At 33.3% G+C, this 16842-nt stretch overlaps 1 protein-coding gene across 2 annotated transcripts in view; it reads left to right on the forward strand.

The window, feature by feature from the left end:
- LOC131068208 (U3 snoRNP-associated protein-like EMB2271) overlaps positions 1-5621 on the forward strand; it is a 44851-nt gene extending 39230 nt beyond the window's left edge. The window contains exons 7-8 of one of the 2 annotated variants that reach the window (XR_009111958.2): positions 4837-4985; positions 5087-5621. Coding sequence is in view for 1 of the 2 variants with exons in the window: in XM_058003390.2 (XP_057859373.1) it covers positions 4837-4917 (81 nt within the window). In the remaining variant the exon portion in view is untranslated. Of the gene's footprint in view, positions 1-4836 lie in introns of both variants that reach the window. The other variant, XM_058003390.2, reaches the window with a different exon arrangement.
- Positions 5622-16842: the final 11221 nt, after the last annotated feature.

Raw genomic sequence — 16842 nt, forward strand, 5'->3', positions numbered from 1 at the left:
GACAAGGCACTATACTTAGCAGATTATCTTAACTCCATTGAATGGTATTGTCATTTCCATCCCACCACCTCACCTCTCCCTTAGCTAGATCACATGCCACATTGGACAACCCATTAGCATTGACATTTCCACTTCTCCTTACACGAGAGATGCAAAAATCTTGAAAAGTTTTTAATTTTGAGCAGATTAATGTGATAAACTTATTTAATCTCCAACTCAGGGTTACTCCTTTCATGATTGCATTAACCACAACTTGAGAATCTCCCTCTAAATGGATTTTCGAAACCTTCATGTTTACTGCCAAATCAATTGCTAACAGAGCTGCTTGCACCTCTGCATCATTATTAGTTCCATCTTGCAGCCTTTTTGCTCCTTTAAAAAGAACCTTCCCTCCATCATCGGAAGCCACACATCCCGCTCCAAAAGTACCTGGGTTACCCCTAGAGGTCCCGTCAAAGTTGATCTTAACCCATCCTTGTTCGGGTTTTGACCAAATCTCCTCCTTGTTTCCAAGGTTCTTACAAACAGGATTAACCCTTGGAAACCCATGAACGGGTCAAATTATATTTATATTTATTATAATATATATTTATTGATATTGTACAGGGTCTATAAATATTTCTATACATAAAAAATATTAGGAAATATATTTTTTTGTTATGAGGCTGAAAATATGTACATGTTTTTTTTTTTTAATATGTTTTGTTTGGGCAAAACCCAAAACAACCCCAATTTGTTTTTGACCAATCTCACAAATACAAATCCATACTAGGATTGTTTACTTAGATTCACTATAAGACAGTTGGTAATGTGCATTTATCCACATAATCCTATACTCTGGATGAGAAGGGCAACTTCACACTCTTATGTCCAGAAACAACATATCAAAGGATTCTTGAACACTTCAACTAGAAGGTAGTGGATAATTAATCAAACAGTCCTTTCTTGAACACTTCAATTAGAAGGAAGTGGGTAATTAATCAATCAGTCCTTAAAGGGCCTTATAGAGTCAACATATAAAGGTGCTATAGCCAAAATCTGTAGTGAGGAGCTTTAAGGAAACTTTGAACAAGGAATAATATCTCTCTTGGATCTCATGGTAGATGGACAACTTGAAAAATAATTGTTCCTCCAAGTTTGCCTCAGATGGAGAAAAAGATAGCAAGAACAAAATGCAGCATAGAGATGAAAAATGTGTAGGGAGATGCTCTCAGAATATAGTAGTTGGGCAGCAAACTCTTTTGGATAATCCAATAATGGGTTTTCATTTACAGTGGATCATACTTTGAACCAAACAGTTTGAATCCTCTAAACATTCTCTAAGCTTTCATCCAAAAAGCAAAGTAGGTTTTTTGATGATGTTTAAAGAGTAGCATCTTAGTAGGGATGCCCAAGAAATATGTCCAAAAGAATTCACATTCAAAAATAAAATGAATGCATATCCTATGCATATCTTTTTCTAAGCAACCAACTTAAGGTCAATAGATGGACCTGTAAATGGACTCACCAAAATGTATAATTTGTAGTGTTGAGACTCAGTTCGGTGAAAACTTGACAAGCCAATTTTTTATTTGGACTAGGACTCGACGCCAATCTAGGTGATGACTTATCAAATTTAAAAATCATTGGGAAAAATAGTGAATGTTGAGGAAAAAACTTATTATATCGTATTTCATATCAAAATAATTTCAAATATCATAGTAGCATTACTTGGATTTCAGTTTGACTCAGGAAACCAAAATAATAAGGAATTCAATTACCTGGGAAAAAAATGTTGTCTTTCCATCTTGTGCAGCACCAAAAAAATTATTAATTTTGATTTTTTGATTTTGTAAAACTAGCACGGGGGCTACAGGTGGCAGCTCTCAGCAGGTCAAGACCAAATTAAGGCCTTTGAGGGCACAGGGATCTTTACTAAAATAATAAAATCTTTAATAGAAGTTATGTCCTATACCCTTTTTTAGTACAAGTAACTGAATATATGCATATTTTTTTAATTTTATAATTTCCTTATCTAGTTGTATTTATAGTAGAGGATGTTGGAAATTTGCTAGATACTATATTCATTTCCATTGAAACTCTGCAAGTGATTGTTTTAAGTTTAGTCCCTTTTTAGTGTTGAGAATGATGAGTTTTTTTTTTTTTTTTACAAATATTGTTTTTGACTGACTGGTGTCCCTGGAGTCTTGGTGAGTTCCAAACTTGGATGCACAAGTCTGTGCAGACTTATGAGACCTGCAAGCCTAATCCACGGACTCAATAATGGTACTGGGACTTAGACTCAGACTCAGACTTGTGAGTCCTTGTCAAATATCAACATTATATTCTCTCCTTATTTATACAGGCCAAACTTATAGAAATTGGAAATTGAAGAGGGCACCTTTGGAGGAATTGAAGATCCTAATCTTGGCTTTGCTAAGATTAAACACTAGCTTCCGGATCTCATCAAACCAAGTGAGGGGGATAGTATCCTCAAAAGAACATCAGTATAACAATGAGAACATAATGCAAGTTAAGAATTAACCTTCAAAATTAGTACAGGACATCAGCAGCAAAAGGCTGGGCAATAGCCAAACCAAATGAAGCAGTCTATTCTAGTTTGCAAACATTTTGCATCAAGCAAATTGTTTTGCAAGAATTTTTAAAAGTTTCATGCTACATTGATGGTTTACCATCAGATATTGTAATTCTAAAAATACTGCTGCTGAGTTAATATTTCCTGGGATATTTTATACATGTCTATTAATGACAGAAATGCTGAAACCAATACTCATTAAGGATGAGTTTACCCTGGCAAACATTAGCAAATTTAACTGAATATAATCTTCATTCAAACCAACAAAAAAATATGCTTGCAATTGCCTTGTGCATCTGCACGGAGGTTAAATTCATGTTCTCCATTCAGCTACTGTGTCTGATTTCGAAGATCATTTTCTATCAGATTAAATTCTGACAAGTTGTGGTAATGGAATTGATTGTTACTTTTTAACCTAGGTTGCTGACTACTTTTTTTGGAAGTTTATAACCCTCACTCCTAATTTGCGATCAATTCAAAAGAAATAAAAATAAAACTTTCATAACTAAATACAGAAATACTAATGCAGAATATAATTAAAAAAAAATACAATAGAAAAAATCTGAAACAACAAAGAGGTCAAAGGGTTTCAGAATTAGAAAGAAGGCTTATTGACCACCCCTCCATTCACGAACACATACTCCTCTCTGTTATGCATAATTATTTTGTGTTTTAGTTTTTCTGCAAGATACTTTCATTGACTTTGGCAAAGAGGCTACATAATTCGTTGTGAAGTTCCGCCTACAATATAGAAATACTTTTCTTATACTTTTTGGGTTCTAGGTTACTCCCAATTCTTTCATGCTTCTCATTTGCTCTTTATGATTCTACCTTTATATGCTATAATATAGCTGCCATTCTATTGTGGACATTTGTCAACACAACTACTATTTTTTTTTTGAGTAGTGGGGGAAAGTGGTACTAGTGGGTGTGGAAAGGATTGGGAGTGAAGATTGGTGCAAAGCAGAGTTGCCGGAAACTCCTTTGTCCCTCCTCGGGAACGCGTTTCCCTGTATCCGTTCCCTTTTCTGAAACGGATATGTATCCTATACAGCCCAGATACACGTCAAATATTGTACCCACGCATGCCCAAAAGTACTTGATTTCCAACCATGCTAAATACTAATGTGATTTGATTTTTAAACAAAATTGATGTAAGTCTTCCTAAATTTAATTTTAAAAAACTTCATTAATGCATTATCAAAAAAAAGGGTATTAACAAAACTTAAACCAAATGAGAAAGACAAATGGAATGTTTTTCTATTTCAGTGACCCATTTTTTGGGTTATCTTCCAATGCAACTCTTCTATTTTTGCATATAGTAAAATGTTAAATCTACTTATCATTATTTATGTAGCAATTATGTGTCTATATTGCTTTTGAACTAATGAAAATCTCCTTGAATAACTTAGAAAATTGTGTTAAATATATGTGTATGTGTTTTTTATGAATGACGTGTCCAGCTGTATCCATATTGGGGGTCTTAAAAAATAGCCGTATCCGTATCCGATACCGTATCCGTGTCCATGCAACTTTGGTGAAAAGTGCTGGCTATGTGAATGCCACCTTCCTCAAGGCCCTTTAGGTAATGGTGTAGTGGTGGTATTAGAGTGGATGCAAAACTCCCTCCCTTGTTGGGTCTTAAGTATATCCTTAATATATGTAATACTGATACACACTAAGATGATGCGGGTGTGTTGGATTGTGGTTAGTCAGCTCACCACTCTATAATCAAATTTATATTCTAAGCCCATCACTCTATAATCAAATTTATATTCTGTTCTTTTCTTATTGTTGAGTATATTTTGTTCTGGGGATACTTAAAGGATTCCACTCCATTATTGTGTCACGAGCGAAATTTCGCACTGATTTTTTCTATGGTCCTCGTGCCTACTTAAATACTTACCTTATCATAAAAGACTTCATTGCACTATTATTAATTAGTTTAATTGAATGTGATATAGCTTAATTTTTTTGTGGTGACTATATCCAATACATTTACAAGTTGGGCCTTTTCAATATCTACCTATATTCTGGTTTCACTAAATTCTATCTGCTCCAATACTTTTGCTTTCTTACCTGTTGATTTATAGGTACAAACCAATGCTAAATGTTCAAAAATTTCACATTCATATGCATATTTTTTCATTCTAAATTCTGTAGGGATTCCTTCCAAGATTCCAATACAAGTTGTTTTATCAATCACTGAAAGTAACAGATGGAGCAAGCACTCATGCTGTAATTGGAAATGTCTTAAACAGGAGCCTCGATTAGGTAGATGGGGTCGCATTCAAGCTGCTCGTAATGGTGTTGCTTTGTATCCAATTGAGCTTTCATGCTGAGCCTGAGGAGAGAATTGGAATGATCGGATCATATCTTTGTTGCTTTGTCTCTCAGTGTGATATGCCTGGTATGTTTGACAGTGTATAGGAGAACCTGGTGCTTGTTTTGGGAATTCCCTTTATAGCAACACATTCTCCTGATTTGTCAATGTTTTCTGCATGTCTAAAGTTGGCTGCCATATTTCAAGTTTCAAGCACCAAGATCGTTCTGATGCCTAACAGTGGCTGACCAGAGTATTGTATTTGAGAATTCAGTATCAAATGTATTTTATAAAGTTGGCTTGGCATGAAACATAGTGCTGAGAGAATTTTCAAAATTTGCCCTCTCAATCTATGCATTCATTTAATTTTTGCTAAGTCAATGTAATTTTGTAGTTGATATGAATTTATTTTTTTAATAGTTTAATCTTTTTAATACCCTTCGAGAAGATGCCTTCTTCAGGCCAATTTTGAGGAATAGGAATCTACATCACATGCTATGCAAATTTGCTAGATTTCATCAAATTTTAGGCTGTTGTGACATGGCTCTTGCAAAACATTTTTACACGGAAGGCAAATTTTATGGCCTATTAATGCAAGTCAATTGCCTTCACTACAGTTCCTAATTCCCTATTGTAAAACTGGGATTATTTGTGCGTGATGTGAACTCAATATCTGTTTAGTAGAGTTGGATTCTACTTGAGCAATATTTTGGCCATTTCTCATATTAACTTTTCTGAAGTACAAAAAATGTGTTTTATCTTACTTTTTGTAAAATATTTATGTTAACGAATTGTCAGACGAAGCAACCCGAGGTGGCTAGTACAAAATTACATTGACTTCGCAAAAAATAAAATAATTAAATGTCACGATGCGAAAATGCAACGTACTGTAACACAGAACTCACAACATCATAAATAGGAGCTGGTGATAATTTGAATGGCTGTATGGTACTGCATATGTGGCACTTTTTATGCTGAAATCAATCATTATTTTATTTTTTACATTGTAACCATGCGGTGTTATATAATTTGCAATTTAGATTAGCGTTAAATATGGAGTTCTGGGGTAGCTAAGACCATATTGGACTGCATGGGTGGCATCCTTTTCAAGTTGAAATCTGTTGGTGTCATGTTTTTCATAGTAATTATATGATTTATACTTTGTGCAATTTCGATTAATGTTAAATTTGGAGTTGAAGTGTAATAATATAAGCAATAGCCGCTCCATGGCATACATACAAGGAGTTATAATTCAAGTTGAAATCTATTGGTGTCATGTTTTTCACTGTGGCTATCAGAGAATACAATGAGTACCTGTTACAACAATAACCAATAGCATTCCACATTACACAGAGCAAAGTTTCACCCAGTTCTAGAGGACCGTACATATCAGACTATTGCATGTAGGGTGAACTTTATGAGTTTACATATTGAGCTGAGCTACGTGCAAAGTTTCCTTGCTAATGAAAGAATGTTGCTACAAATAAACTCTGATGTTTTTTTTGTATAATTGAAAGTTGAGAAATATCCATAGCAATCCAATCGAGGATCGACAACATTAGTTGGCTTTTGATTTGCGTGCTTCTATGGAAGTCTTGTTCACTCTATAGGTGCAAATAGAGTGGCAATCACGTAATACATCTTTGTTGATGTATAAGGGTATGACATAATTTGCTGTCACCTTCATTTACACACATGCGAAGTCACACAAAGTTTGGTTGGCGAGGATGTTTTCTTCTTTTATCAAATCCTAAGATGGATAGATTTAATGGCCTGGAACAAAGATAAAGAATAACAGTCAACCAAATGGTATGCCCTAGGATGATGATATAATGTTAATAGCATGCTCTTTAAATGATATAATGAGTAATAAAATGATTTAATATTTTCTCAATTCTAGATGGTGGAGAACTTGTACTCTTGAAAGAGAGCTCACAAGCTCAAATCTTATAGGTGGTAGGGTATGTATGCTTTGTATTAGAAGCACAATTAGGTGCCTCCTAAATGTTGGGAGTATGAGGTAGTCTATTATACGTCTAATTTCATGGACTATAAAAGAATTTCATTCCATTCCGTTCTAATATTCAAGATAAATTAAAGTTTGTCATTTATAACACCCCAACATACAATTCAAATATTTTCACAACCTAATCAACTTGTAAGTTCTAAATAAATAAAAAACATTTAAATCCAAAATTAAAATTAAAATGTTTTTTATTTAAAAGCAAGTTGACTAGGGCACCAACCCTTTAACATAGTCAGATTATATCAACAACACATTTACAACAATAAAAACCTTACAAAACAATAAACAACCCAAACCCAATCAAGGAGGGGTAGGAACACTCGAGCCTTGAAGAAGGGTTTGGGGGGGGCGGGGAAGACTTCCCCTTCCACTTGCGACAAATAATAGTTCAGGTGATACTGTCAAGAGAGTGGTCAAGCGGCAAGGTCCCCCTTTAGGTACCATGAGTAGATTCAAGAGAGTGCAGTTGCAAGGCAACAGCCAGCTACTGCGTTGCTGTTGCAGAAGAATGTCATCAGAAGCAGAAGCAGTCTGTTGCCTTGCTGTTGCAGAAGAATGTCATCAGAAGCAGAAGCAGTAGGTGTAGAGCGGATCTACAAGTCGAAGGTATTAGGAGTCGAGTCCAAATCAGGAGCCACATGAATTGAATCCTCATGCACTACAGTAGCATCAACAACAACATCACTGACGGAGGGCAGCTAATCAGCCGATTCAGTAGCATAAATAGTCAATTGATCCAAAGTGGCATCCTTACACCAAGTAGCATACAACGTTAAAGTAACTAATTTTTCCAAATATAAAATTAAAATTTAATACAAGTAAAAACAAACTTAATCCAGTTTACTATTTTATACTAAAAACATATTACTTTACACATAAACCATTATATTTAGATCCCTATAAATCAATAGGATAAAATGGTTTTCAACAATACTACAATAATTTTTATTATTAACGTATTGATGTAAATATATAGTTTCTTTATGTTTAGGTCCTTACGGTCACACTCTTTACTATTTTTACCAGCAATTGAATGTTTTTTTAATTTTAAATTTGTAATTTTCTCAAATCACGTTCCCAATATAACATTCACTTTGTTGTTTAATGTGCGTAAATATGTCTCTTTCCCATGCGTTTCAATTAATAAAGTCCACCATCTAAATCATTTTAGTGTTTATTGGATTATCATTTTCCTCATCTCTATCTACGTCATAATGTCTTCCATTATCTCAACCTTTCTTCCATTATCTCAACCTTATCCATCCTTCACTAGATATTAATTTTTGAATAATTCTTCCATTCAAAGGAAGATTGGATTTCCAAATCTTAGAAAGGTACACATTAAGATTGATAAAGACATTCCACCTCCTTTAGTGCCTCTCTATGATATAGTTGGAGAGTGGAAGGTTTGAGATGTATTAATAGTTATAAAGTGTTATTTGTTTTATTATAAGCATAATCAATTTCAAGTTTGAATGTGTTTTAAGAGAAGTATTAAAAATAATATAATAAAATCTAGGTTAAAAGATGGTTTTGATATTAAGTTTTTATATGATTCGAATTCACATTGATATAATTATTCAAGGTATCTTACATTAATTTTATTCGCTTTTCAAATTTAAAGACTTGCATTAATTAAAATTATTTGTTCACATATTTAAATTATATTTATGAATGTATACACCTAAAAAATGATTAGAGATAATTAAATAAATATTTATGATTTATTTATTGTTTTCATTCTTCTATCAATAAATAATTTTTTTTGATTTTTTTTGATTTATGTGTCATATTCTTCTAAATCAATTTATTAATTAAATATTTATTATTTAATTAAAATTCATCATTTCTTCTAAATTCCATCTTGATTAAATAATTCTAAATTATTTAATTAATCAAGTCTAAGTCTTCAATCCTAATTCCACATTATTTCTTCTTCCATGTCATCAAGCAATCTTATCATCAAGTGGCTAAACAAATTAAATATTTTTAATATTTAATTCTACAATTATCCTCAACATCATCCCTAGTCAATAGGATGAGGAGGCTTATGTGTCCTTCTACTTCCTATATTCTCTCTCACATCCCTACATTTTAGAGGGTGGTTTTGTCCACATCAACCTAGTCAAAGTGACTCATTGTGCACTTGTCCTAGGAAGCCTAAATCTTCTCCAACCTCCCTAGATTATTGGCTCCTTCACTTGGGAAACCTATATTCTCTCCAACTATCCCATATCTTGGGAGTCTTCATCCTTGGTCAAGGTGAGCATGATGCCATGTGGCTTCTCCTTCCACCTTGTCCTCCACCTTGTCATTGTAGTAGGAATATCTTCCCCCTTTCTCTCTCACATCTAAACAAATTCTTCTTAGCCATTCATTCTGTCAAGTTTCACTCTCAATAATTGATCTTAGCCACCTTGGATTTTGGTCTTGCAAAATCTATATAAGGAAACATTTGAAACTAGTCACTTTAGAGCAATCAAGCAATCAAACAATCAAGTATTCAAGCATATTAGCATTCTAGCATTTTCAAAAGTGTGCCTTTGGCTTAGCTTAGTATCATTGTAGCAACTTATCACATCATTCATCCATCATTGCTTTGCACTATCTCCATCTTAGTTGCATTGTAGTTTCATTGCATCTCTTATACCACATAGTCCATTTAGCTTTTGTCATCTTGAAGCAAACACCAGTTCAATCTGAGAGCAAACATCATAGCAACAAGATCAAAAGTTGATAGGAAATAATGGGACAAATATGAAGGTTTATTGTTTTTCAGTTTATTTACTTTACTTGTTTCATTGGTGATTTGGTTGTTTTGTAGAATTTTGTGAGTTTGTGGTAGCTTATTTCAGTAGTCTTATAACTATTTAAATTTCCTCATCGGAATAAACATTGCATTAAAATTTACATCTTTACTATAATTTTAAATGTTTAAACATTCATACCATTATTCACATAGTGTTATAGTAGAATTATATGAGGTTAGCTAAATGCCATAATTTGACATCATTTTTATATGTTTAAAGACATGCATATTACCATCATTTTACATTATAACTATTAAAGTTCAACTTTATGGTGAATCCTAATCAATATTTTATTGGAATGTGTAATATTACCATGACGAAAAATTGCAAAAAAATGTCAAGTTGAGAATTGGCATCGATGATCTTGCATAGAGACGTTTCTCATCTTGCCTCCAAATTATCACATATGCAATACCTTTTATGTTCTAAATATTTCATTTCTAATTGCATATTTAACTATTTGAACTAAATAAAATGAATAATTAAAACTTTGTCTAGAAGTAACAAGAAACAATTGTAACAATCATTTGGAAAATAGTTAAATAATTTGTTTTAATTCATTCAGTAACTTGAACATGTATCTATAATGAATCTTGAAAATTGACTTTATCTCTCTTGGTGCCTAGTTGCAAAGGCACTTAAGCTAAATGTCACATAAAGGAGATTGCATATAGTAAACTATTTGGACCTTAGCTAGGTATTATTAGTTGGACATACATTATACACTTCATCTTGAATGACCACTACTTGCCTTGCACTATCAACTTTATGATACTCTCATTTCAATTTTTTTATTATAATACTATTTATATTAGAATAAAAAAGTAATTCTATTATTAACTACTTAATTAATTAGGTCCATTTTTACACTAGCGTACTTATTCTTGCTTGGGTCATCTGTTTTTTTGTCTTAAGTCATAAGATTAGGTCACATATCAAATGTAATTTAATCCTTTCTCAAGGGTAATTCATTGTGTATTGTATAATTATTCATATCTTTTTACATCAACAAAGCACATGCTATTATAATAAGTCAATTGCTTCTCTTTCTTTTGTTAGAGGTGTTTAACTGTAGGTGACTATTAAGAGTTGTAGGGTTGATGATTCAACTCAAAGATTGTATTACAACTTTATATATGTGTGACTATCCTTTATTTGATAGATCCAACTTTGAATGATAAAACGATGCATCCTAAAGCAAAACAAACCTCAATTTTGTGTCTAAAACAATAAAAAACCATATCAACTATTGATTTGTCAAAGTTTGAGAAATAGATTTTTTAGTATTTTTAGGCATTCCATGAATCTCTAAGCAAAAAATTGTATAATTGTACTCAATGTATATATACATATAAATCCATATAAGTTTGTATGTGCATTTTTATTATTTTAGATTTTGTAAGATTTTGACAAAAATATTAATAAGGGCAAGATTTGATTTTTTCAACGACTTCTAGCTTTTATGAGTTTTTTGCACTTACAACAATGATTTTTTAATAGTGGTTGTTTTTTATTTTATTGGCATTAGATGTTATCCCTCAATCACCAAATTAAAGTTCTCGATGATCTTCAACCACCCAATGCACTATGATCATCGACTGATGATTTTCAGCCATTCACAAACTTTTGATTGACCATGCTATAACAAAACCCTTCCACAAACCATTGTTGCTAGTTACAATATTTTATTTGACATCACTAAGGAACTTTCCAAGAACCACCTCCATTTCTTTAACCACCAATTTGCTTCCCCCACTCACCTTTGACATGCCACCAAACCCCTCTTTCGACTTAGCCACTATGTTGATTCTCATGTGCCACCAATTCACTGCCCAATGCCATCCAATCACCACCTTTATGAGTGATGCCATAAATTCACAACCCACAAGCCTCCTAATTGCTGCCCTCTAGCCACCAACCCTAGCTTTTATGCCCTAAATGGGTTATTTTTTTCTTTTGGGCAAAAATTGGACATATGGAGTCAACAATTTGGGAAACAAGATATTGTTGTTGCACCTTCTGGATTTTCTTGAACACACACACACACACACACACACACACACACACACACACACACACTCACTCACACAATCAAATCCAAAAGCTACAACAATAATATTTCATGGATTGTGAAAATCTACTATCATTAAAATAAGATATTGTCAAAAAGTTGGTTTTGAACACTTTTCATTGATGCTAACATTTTTTCTAGATTTTTTGTCTTGTTTTGTTGAAATTAGATTTACTTGTTTATGCTTCCAAGCTATAAATTGATCTCCCTTTTTCATGATTCTTGTAGTGTTGGAAAGCTAATTCAATACTCTACATAGATCTCAAAATTATCAAGTACATAAAGATAAACTTTGAAGTGAATTTTTCCATTTTTTACTTCTAATTTATCAAATTTGCAAAAATGTTTATTTTTTTCTTTTTATGGGTAGCTAAATTTCCATCCTACATAACATAATAGAAAAAGACAAAAGACTGGCACATAGTCACTTTGCAAAACTCAAATACAAACATACACATGATAAAAATCTCTTTTATTGAGTACCTTACATCACATAATTATCACACCTAGAAAAATCAGATGACCAGATTGACCATGTCCAAGGGAATATGGTATATATTGGATTATACTATAATTAACACTACAATTTAATCGTCCTAAAATTTCCATAATTAAGCATAAGAATTCTTGATCATTAATTTCTGAAGTGCTTAGCAATCTAACTTTTTTGTCAAGACATATTATTTGACCTTTTAAAAATATCCAATAAATTCTATTGAATGAACAAGATAGGCAACTTTTCTAAAGAAATGGGCACTAGTGGTGATTATAATGACCTAAATTTCTCCTTGTTGACATGTTGACCTAGAGAAGACTTTATTGCTTGTATTTTTTTTTGTCACTGGAAGAGATTTGCTAGTCAAGGCTGATTATATGATAGATACAAAAGATACCATTATTAGATTAATGTGTGAATAAACATTAACAAATGCATTCATTACTTGTAATTAAGGCAAAAATCTAAGTACACTCATTGTGTTCTTTCCTCATTTGGCTAATTCTAGGTCTTGGGAGAAAAAGAAACCAAACCTTAGTTTTTGGATCTAAATTGGCAATGAGGGCAACTGCTACATCATAAGGAAAGTATGAATTTGTGAATATGAATATCATGTGATACACAATAATTTTCCTAAAATTGATGCATTTCTTGTTCTAGTTGGATTCATTGGATTTATCATAGGAATGAAATTGATGTTCTAGACCTTAGTTTTTGGAGCTAATCTAGCCATGAGAGCAGCAACTACATTGTTGTGTTGTTTTTCTCTACAAAATTGATTGTTGAATTTATTATCAAGAGATAGATAATACCAATAAAGTCTTACCAATCAATAGGTTCACCCTGAGCTAATAGATTTTCTAAACTTGACCCACCATTAACAGGAGCCATACCAATGATTGTTGCAACTTGCATGACCCGTGATAGAGGGTTCTAGATAAAATTAAGAAGTTTGAAAAGCTTGTTTTCCTGAAATTGATTAGTATAGATAAAAACATCATTTTTAATCAATACTGGAAAGAACACAATCAACACAATTATTCGAATATATATCATGGTATAATTTTTTCTCTACGTTTAATTTAATTTTGTATTTTAGTTCTTGGAAAAAATGAAACCAAGCCTAAGTTTTTGGTACTAAACTAGCCATGAAGGTAGTTGTTGCATTGTTTGCGTTATTTTAAGGATGACTATATGATAGATAAAAAAAGATACCATTATTGGATTAATGAATGGAGAGACATTTAAAAAATGCATTCATTACTTGTAGATAAGGCATAAATCTAAGTATACCATCATAGGAAAAATATGAATTTGTGTTAACTCAATTATTAGTGAATATATCTCATGGTATAAATTTTTCTCTACATTTGATTTTGAAGCAGTCACATGTGAGGAGGGACCTCAAAGAGATCAATCTGGACTGATCAGCAAGAGCAAACACAATGGAAACACAAAGATATGATGGAGGCAATGCATAACAGATTGTTTTATTCCATGAAAATTGATTACATCCAACTGGTAGCAACCGGATTATAGCATACCGACTCACAAGCCTGGTAGAACATACAAAATAGGTCACAACCGGGACTTTGAATCTTAAGATCTATCTTCTACACACAGTCTAGCTACCTGATTCTTCTATTGATTCCATTCTAATACGCAATTATAATTATATATATCCATCCCAAAGGATCCAGTCGGCCCAAAAGGGATCAAAACCCAAAGAACAAGACCTAACGTGTAAAATAAACAAGGTCGGCCTCCACTAAGAGATTCCTCCAGAAAATACAAAGGATGAAACACAGATCGTGGGAAAAGGTCGGCCACACGCCAAGGAACATCGGAATCAACGCCCAAGGCTCCGCAAGCTTCAGAAGGGGTTCTGGCAGATCACCAAAATAGGTCCAAGCAACCGGCAACAAGAGCTGCCAACCGGTAACAGGAAACTGTCAAGAAAACCAATAGCGATATCTTATCGAAAAATGATCCAAATGCGATGCGGTCTGGAAGCAAGAAAGATGATCAAGTCTTCAAGTAGAATCCAACTCCACAGGATCCGGTGAGCCAAAACTGGGACACACAAAAAGGAAAATTGAAACTTTAAACAGAAAGCAAAACATAAAGGAATTTTTTTTTGGTTGATGCAAGATTGCTATGAACCGGGGATGCTCCTGCATTAGATTTTGTATTAATTGATGTTCTAATTACAAGCGGAATAGTCCTATTTTGCTACAAGAAGGCACACACATTGTTATGCCTAATCTATTTTTAAAGGGTCACCTTCAAGCAAACGAACATCTCTAGGAGCAATATTCTCAAAGTTTTATGCTAATTACGTCTCTTAGAACCAAAATTGCAACATCCCATCTTGCCATTGCCTATGTTTAAGAATCCAATCAAAATTAAACAATCAAAAAATGAAGTAAAAATGAAGATGAACTAAATTACTTTGTGATGCTCTACAAAAAGGATGTTAGGAAACACAAACACAAGACTCAAGAATCAAACGTTAGTGTTAGTATCAAAAACGAAATACGATCCTAAGCAAGCATATCAAGAGAGATATCAAACATTTAGTGGAAAGTATGCAAAAACAAAAGAAAGACGCAAGACCCTTCCAAATGCTTGCCAACATGTTCATAGTTGCTCCTCCCTTGTTCCTCTCCTCTCCAAGTTCCACATGAGTGTAGCTCTCAACTATTTGCACTACTATGGAAGTTTTATGGAGATTCAAGATTTGTGAAATGATCAAAAGATTATGCAAATGCAAGCTAAATAGATATGAAAAAGCACCTAATTAAGTTATATTGATTTTAACCAAAATAATAATGTAGATTAAATGGCTCCTAAAATGCTCTCTTAAATTTCACTATAGATTAGATGCATACAAGATTTCAGGATCTGGATTATGAAGGAATAGGCTCTATTTATAGGAAAAATAGAGAAATGGATGGTTGAGATTGAATAATCTCAACAAGGGTTAGGATTGATGGGTTTATGATCCACGTGAAGGCTTTCAACCCAATCCCTGGATGAAAAATGTCAACATGAGATGGCTTGAGAGGAGAGGGAAGAAGCATTAAATGCTTGAGAAGACATGAAGGTTAGCTTGGGAGGTAAGGTTAAGCTTGAGTTGAATGAATAAAGCCTTTATCCAATGAATAATGCCTTTATCCAATGGACAAACTCTTGTGCAAGAGTTAGTGGGGATAACCATGGTCAAAGCAATGAATGCTTGAGGAGACACATGAGTTAAATGGAGGTTGAGTTAGAGGTAAAGTCTCTAACCATGTGGGCAAGTGGAATTAACCATTAATGGTTATGTAAGAACCATAAATGGTCATGTAAGAACCATAAATGGTCATGTAAGAACCATTAATTGTTTGGAAGATTTTAGGGGTTAACTTGTTGGAGACATAAAGCATTTAATGTTTTTCAAAGACTTTGGAGGCTTTGAGAAGTGACTTCAAGTTGCTTAGGAATGTGACAATAATTAGAGAGGGTGATTAGGATAATTAAGAATGGTTTAGAAGAATCTAGAATGGGTTTAGGATGCAAGTGGATTTGGTGGGTGAGGGAAAATAGGATTTTATTTAAAATAAAATTACTTTATTTCAATTGTGATTGCAACTTGCATTTATAGGAGAATGCAAGTGGGGGGTAGTTTAGGAATTTAAATAAATGTTTTATTATTTATTTAAAAGAGGAAAGGGGGTTAAATTAAATAAATGTGTTTTATTCATTTAATTGATTTTGAGTGTAGCTTAATGAATTAATTTAAATAAATTGAATAATTTATTTAATTAATAGGAGAAGGGGTTGAGCATGAATTAATTAAATATTAATTTAATTAACTGATTACTAATGGTTAATTAATCAAATAAATACTAAATATTCATTTATTTAAGTGGACAAATTTATGTGACTACATTTGCCCCTCTTTGAGACAGTGCGGTTTATCGCGTTGTTTCAAAGAAAGAAAAATAGGTGTGAAGAAATATGCCCCATAAATGTTAATTTAGTGGGTGGTATGCCCCCTCGAGAGATGGGCTGATTTTTTTTGAAAAATCGGGCAATCTCTCGAAAAAGAATAAGAAGTGGAGGGGAAATTAGCAATATCGGTGAAAGAATGGGAGAAAACGGGGAGAAAATCGAGAAATGAGAGGCATTGGAAGTTTACAGAGATCACGACAGTGAGCAAGGTGAATTAGGGTTAGGGCTTGAGGGTATATATGGAGGGGAAGGGGTAAAAACATGCTCATTTGCATCTATCTCCCTAGTAGTTTGGAGTTCTGATAGTGACTTTTGGTGGAGTGAGCAGCGATCATCATGCATGTGCCTATAGTAGATCACTGGCTAGAGCGGATCTGTCGATTCCAGCGGCCAGATGACTACGGACCAGTGGTACGCAAATTGTGAATTTTGTGCATTTTTAGCATGTTTTTTCAAGCATCAAAGTTCAATCAAGACAATAGCACTAAAACTGTGTTTTAGCGCTTTTGTCGCCTAGAATAATGCTATTGTGCCGCAATGGCGCT

This window comes from Cryptomeria japonica, chromosome 1 (genome assembly GCF_030272615.1).
Source record: "Cryptomeria japonica chromosome 1, Sugi_1.0, whole genome shotgun sequence".
In the NCBI taxonomy this organism is placed as follows: domain Eukaryota; kingdom Viridiplantae; phylum Streptophyta; class Pinopsida; order Cupressales; family Cupressaceae; genus Cryptomeria; species Cryptomeria japonica.